General features: G+C 42.5%; 1 protein-coding gene across 1 annotated transcript; it reads right to left on the reverse strand.

Annotated features, from left to right (window-relative positions):
* Nucleotides 1-1,396: 1,396 nt before the first annotated feature.
* Nucleotides 1,397-4,780, reverse strand: LOC120270318. The gene is made up of 4 exons (XM_039277330.1): nt 4,525-4,780; nt 4,344-4,410; nt 3,026-3,905; nt 1,397-2,746 (listed from the first exon to the last, which is right to left on the reverse strand). Exons 1-4 carry the CDS (start codon nt 4,778-4,780, stop codon nt 1,397-1,399), a joined length of 2,553 nt encoding a protein of 850 aa, XP_039133264.1.
* Between the last annotated feature and the right edge of the window lie 1,220 nt (nt 4,781-6,000).

Genomic DNA, 6,000 nt, shown 5'->3' on the forward strand with positions numbered 1-6,000 from the left:
ATAGCCTCATTTTGAAGTTAACTAGGAGCTTACTAACTTTGATTTCATTGTGTTGAAGTAATTAAAATAATGTGATATCCTTATAACTGCTTTTCTCATGTTTCTGCATGCCTTAAATTATTTGCGCCTTAAAAGACAGAAGTGAAGAAAATGAAAAAGAAAGGATGAATATCTCAGCAACCTTGTTCTTTCTTAATGGTTCTCTTTTTTTTTCTTTTTTTTTTTTGAAAGAACCCTGAAAATAGGGCTAATTTATTAGGAAGAAAAAACTACATACAGAGGAAAGAAAAGACTGGGAACAAGGAATAAAAACAAAAGAAAATATAAAGAAAAGAACGGCTGGGGACAAACAACAAACTAGAACATAAATTCTGAAACATTAAAGGACTTCATAATCCAATATGGGAGGTCTCTTCCAAAGAGGAAAAGGTTGAGTGAAGAGTCATTAAAACCAAAAGTGGCCAACGATCTAGCAGGAATTAACCAGGAACCAGGGATGACATGAACATTAGGACGACCATGCAGATTGAAGAGCATCAAAATATTGGAAAGCTGAGCTTTGAAATTCCAATTTAAGGTAACATCCGGCTTCTTGATAATGTGACAAAAGGAGGCATCAACAGTGAATATATGTTTGAATTTTGATGCGATTATCCCGAGCAGCTTGAAGAGCGGTCTCCAAAGCAAGCAGGTTGTGAGAAATGAAGTTATCAGTATGCTGGGGGAAACAGCCTGCAATGGAGACAACGAAGTTAGAAGAGACACTAGAGAATCCTGAGGAACAAACCTTGGAGCACTGGTTGAAGCAGGAACTGATGAATAGAAATTGCCCATCCAAAAAAGAAAAATTGTTCAAGATGAGCCGTTGGCTAAGAAGATTCGTCCGGCTAACTAAAAAATCATGAACATGAGCCAAGGTTCTACAAACAATAATTGTAGAATTAGGATTGATGTTACAGAAGATGGCATCACATCTCGATTTCCAGACAAACCAAGCAGTGGCAGTAATAACAGAGATTTCATGCAAATTATAATAGCCATCAGTAATCCAAGAACCTGCTTGGAGCCCGCAAGGAAAGGTGATATTCTTACCAATTTTGCTGCTAATCAATGCCCAAATAGGCATAACCTTAGGACAAAAGCAAAATAGATGATCAATCGTCTCCTGTGTAAGACCACACAAAATGTATGGCCTATCAGGGCCCATATTCAAACGGTACAGATAATCAGAAGTGGAAAGACGACCATGCAAAAGAAGCCAGAGAAAGTGCTTGACGCGTGGGGCAGAGTAAATACGCCAAACGATATTCCAGCCAAGCCAACCCTCGCCAGAGGTTTTACAATTAAGATGATGATATACGGTTGCTGCTAGATTATGACCACCCGAATAAGAATTCTAGGCCCACTGATTAGTAGAAGCAGAATCAATAGAAGAGGAATTCACTGCATTATAAACATTGTTAGAACCGAACAACATGCTGAGATTAGCAAAATTCCACTGGTCATCCACAATAAGGTTAGAAAAAGATAAAAAATCTCCATCCGCAATAGCATTGACATTAACATAAGTAGGTTTAAAAGCAATTGGAACATCGAAGCACCAAGGATCCCAAAGTAAAGATGTTGTGGAGGGATTGATGCTAATTAACCTACACTGGGATTTAATGTGCACAGCAGAATTAAAAAGACCACGGAAGAACCAAGAGCACTTGGCCGGCGCGGGATCTTTCCAGAAGTTAATCTTGCCATATTTCAACAACAGGATATCCACCCAAATGGCAGCATCATAATTAAGATACTTAAATATATGCTTAGCCATCAGGGAGTGCTTAGCAATGGATAAATTTCTAACACCAAGCCCCTCCTCAGCCTTACCATCATTAACAATTTGCCAGCACACATTATGGATGCCCTTTCCATTGCCATACCGGTTCCAGAAGAATTTTCTAACAACTTTAGTGATCTCGGAAAGTATGGAGTCAGGGATAGGATAAACTGATAGAGTGTAAATGGGGATAGAAAGCAAACTGGAGTTGATCAAGATTGTTTTAGCTGCAGCAGAGAGATGAAAGTTGGACCACCTATTGCATGTATGCTTAATTTTGTCAATCAGAGGTCTAAAAGCGGCGACAACAATTTTCTTAGGGGAGATTAAGATGCCAAGATACTTAAAAGGGTAGAAAGCTGAAGTAAGGTTAAGGATAGAACAAATCCTTTTCTGAATGAACTTGTTACACCAGTGAGGGAAAAAGACTTGGGACTTGACTAAGTTAGGCTGTTGTCCAGTGAGGTGATAATATTTAGCTAAACAGAGGTTGATGTTACGGGCTGCATGTCGAGTGGCCGAAGTAATCAAGATGAGATCATCCGCATACATTGAGTGATTAAAATTATAGGAAAGGTTACAGCTGAAACCTGGAATTAAATTACTAGCGAGGCCAAAATTAAGCATAGAGGTGAGGATCTGGGATACCAAAATAAAAAGGTAAGAAGAGATAGGGTCATCTTGCCTAAGACCACGGGAAGAAGTAAACCAAGGGGAAGGGTTACCATTAATAACCAGAGAGAAAGAGCTAGAAGTGAGACATGCCTGAATCCAAGAGATCCAAGTTGTAGGGAAATTCATTTTGGAAAGCACGGCAAGAATTGCACTCCAGTCCAAAGTATCATAAGCCTTCTCAATGTCCAACTTGATTAGCATCCTAGGGGGGGTCTTGGTGTCATTATCCATAGAGTGAACAATCTCCTACACCGCAATAATGTTATGAAAAGGACTATGACCAGAAACAAAGCCGGTTTGCTCACGGCCAATTAAAGAAGGAAGAACAGTCTTAAGCCGATTGGCAAGAATTTTAGTGATAATTTTAAAACAAACATTGCACAAGGAAATCGGCCGGTAATCAGAAATTGACATAGGTCTATCTCTTTTAGGGACAAGAATAATGTAAGTTATACCCTAAGAGGACGGCATGATAGAATGATCGAAGAAAAACCGAATGGCAGAGACGAGATGATCGCCAATTACCGTCCAAAAATTGCGAAAAAATTCAACGTTAAGGCCATCAGGACCAGGGGACTTACCAGAAAGGAGGTCAAGAATAGTATCATACACTTCTTTAGCGGTTACCTCCCGAATAAGGTCGATGGCCTGAGAGTCAGAAATGTGAGGGAGGTTAATCGGAAGGGAGTTGAAGACATTAGGGGAACGATCAGAGCCGGAGGACCAGAGATCTTTATAAAAGTTGAGGAAAACATGCTCAATACTTGATTGATCAGAGTGAATGTTACCATGAAGATCCGCCACCTGAGCAATGGAATTAAAGTACGAACGAAGACGAGTGGTAGAATGAAAAAACTTAGAATTGGTATCCCCACTCTTGACCCAATCTAAATGGGCCCGTTGAGCCCATTTGTTGCTAGACTGACGCTGAAGAGCAGCAAGTTTAGCATATTGGTCCAAAAGTAGGGATTGGGAATTGGGAGATAGATCAGAAAACTCTAGGCGACTAATATTAGCTTCAGTATCCAACAAGCAAGACTCAAGCTTATTGACACCGAGCCGATGCCAATGCGTGAGTTTAAAACGGGTGCGAGAAAGGAGGTGAGTAAAAGAGTGCATAGGGTTACCCTGAGGGTTATGATACCAGGCATCATAAACCGCATCGTGGCACCCCGTATAATCTAACCAGAAATTCTCAAACCTAAACAAGCTTTTCTTAGAACAAGAACGGGAGGAAGAAGAGAGAAAAAGAGGAGAGTGGTCAGAAAACGCACGGTTAAGATGCTTAAGGTTATTAGTATGAAAAATATTGGTCCACTGTAAGTTAACAAGACATCGATCCAGTCTAGCCCATCTACGGGCTATACCAGATTGATTATTGCACCAAGTGAACAGGGGACTAGTACTGTTGAGATCGATTAAGTTATTATTTTCAACAAAATCTGAAAAAAAATCGAGCCTTGCGATCATAATAAGCATAAGAACCACCCCTGTGCTCATTTATGTGGAGAATGGAGTTGAAATCTCCCAAAATAAGCCAGTGAAGCTGCAAAGGGGTAATTTTGGAAAGCTCATGCCAAAGGACACACTACTTGCGAAAACGAGAGGAATTGTAAACCACTGAAACAAGAATGCTATTAGTGGGGTTAATGGTAATAATAATATGCAGAGCCCTTCTAGAAACAGCTATAGGAGTAACCTGACCGATAGATTTATTCCAAAGGACCAAGATACCACCAGAATATCAATCCGCCAAGATGGCCGCCCAGTCCTAGTTTCTCAAAATCTTGTTTGAAAAACGGTCGATTCTATCAGAGTTGGCTCTGGTTTCAACGAGGCTAACCAGGAGAGGCTTATAAACGCGAATGAGACGAAGAATACGGGAAGAGGTGTCCCGGGCCAAAATACCCCTGCAATTCCAACAAACGATATTAGCGTAAATCATGGTCCAACAATTAAAAAGAGGTGACAAGAGACTCCCTGAAGGAAGATAGATTAGTCCATATGATAAGAGTGGCTAGAACCGACTCCAGGATCAACCGATTCCATTCTCCCCTTTTTCTGAGAGGGATCGATAGTGTGAGAGCTTTTTCTAACTAGTGATTCTCTTCTAGCTTCTACTTGATATTGATTGAGAGTCATATTGTCATCAGGCCCATCATCTCCTGACATCGCATCATCTTCATCATTGTCTTCGTCATCCAAATAGTCATCATCCTCACTAGAGTCCTCTTCCATGTCACCCACATTGAGAGCATCACAGACTTTGCTCACAGTCATGGAGTAAGACGGAGGGGAAACAATGTGAAGAGAGGGCGGGATGGAAGGCAAGATGGAAGACCGAAGGACAGGTGGAGGGGATTTAGATCGGGAAAAGGCAGTAGGAGGCAGTGAAGTAGTGGAATGCATAAGTGGAATGGGCGGTGGGGTTAAAGTGGAGTTATTGGATAAAGTGGGCGGCAAGGTTAAAGGGGATTTAATGGGCAGTGTGGGCGGCAAGGATAAAGAGGAGTTATTGGGTAATGTGGGCGGCAAAGTTAAAGAAGGGTTAATGGGTGGAGATGGCTGCAGAGCCAAGATGTTACTAGTGGATGGGATGGGCGGCAATTCTAGGCGGACGTGAGAGGAGGGGTTTTTCAATAAATTTGAGGGAGAGAACATCTCAGGGCCTCGGGAAAGAGACAGATCCTGTGGATTGTTGGAATGGGCGAACGGATCAGATAAGCTAAGATTGGATTGGTCCTACGTAGGCGACTGTTCAGTATCCGGTAGAGATGGAAACACATTATGGGGAATAGGAGAGCGCCTACTCTGAAGCCACCCTTCCCACCCCCACTGGAAAGCTGCGGGAGGCAGCGCCTCGAGAATTGGCAACATCGGGGCATGGGTCGGCTGCGGTGTTCGGGGACATGCATGGGACCCGGGAGCCTCCTCCGTGTCCTCGTGCACCGCCATGCCGCCGGGAAACCAAAATCCACAGACCGAAGTCCGTCTCCGGAGGATGAATAGGATGGACAGGATCAGCGGCAATATCGTCGATTCTCTGATCGTTGACGGGTGAAACCAGGGTAGAGTCGACCACCATCTGTTCCTTGGAACAAGGAGGCGGAGGACTACTACTAGCTCCAGACGTCACTGAACAAGAACAGGAGTTGCTACCATGTCCAATTAACCCACAATTGTAACAGAAAAATTGGCAAACGTTCATACTGGACAACAACAAAGACCCGGTGAACATCATCTCCAAGCCAAAATCCCTGACTAAGAGGCTTAGCAAGATCAATCTCCAAACAGACCCGAGCAAACTTGGATCGGGTCAGAGATATAGTTAATTCATCAATCTTGAGCAGAATACCCAGATGGCTAGAGATGGACTCAAGAGTGTCTCCATCCCAGAATTTAACAGGGAGGTTATGAAACTGAACCCAAATGGCAGCGGTGCTAAGCTTTGCAAAGGATGGTTCAAAGAAAGGTTTCCATTGTGACAGTTGGAGAATGAT

The sequence above is a fragment of the Dioscorea cayenensis genome, chromosome 10 (assembly GCF_009730915.1).
Source record: "Dioscorea cayenensis subsp. rotundata cultivar TDr96_F1 chromosome 10, TDr96_F1_v2_PseudoChromosome.rev07_lg8_w22 25.fasta, whole genome shotgun sequence".
In the NCBI taxonomy this organism is placed as follows: Eukaryota; Viridiplantae; Streptophyta; class Magnoliopsida; order Dioscoreales; family Dioscoreaceae; genus Dioscorea; species Dioscorea cayenensis.

What these genes read in the sequence shown, in the direction of transcription:
- LOC120270318 (XM_039277330.1), bottom strand. Translation starts at nt 4,780, where the DNA reads ATGACTGTGAGCAAAGTCTGTGATGCTCTCAATGTGGGTGACATGGAA. An exon ending in ATCGGTTGATCCTGGAGTCG is followed by an intron (nt 4,411 to 4,524) that starts GTTCTAGCCACT and finishes TTGGAATTGCAG; the next exon opens with GGGTATTTTGGCCCGGGACA. An exon ending in GCGTTTATAAGCCTCTCCTG is followed by an intron (nt 3,906 to 4,343) that starts GTTAGCCTCGTT and finishes CGATCTCAACAG; the next exon opens with TACTAGTCCCCTGTTCACTT.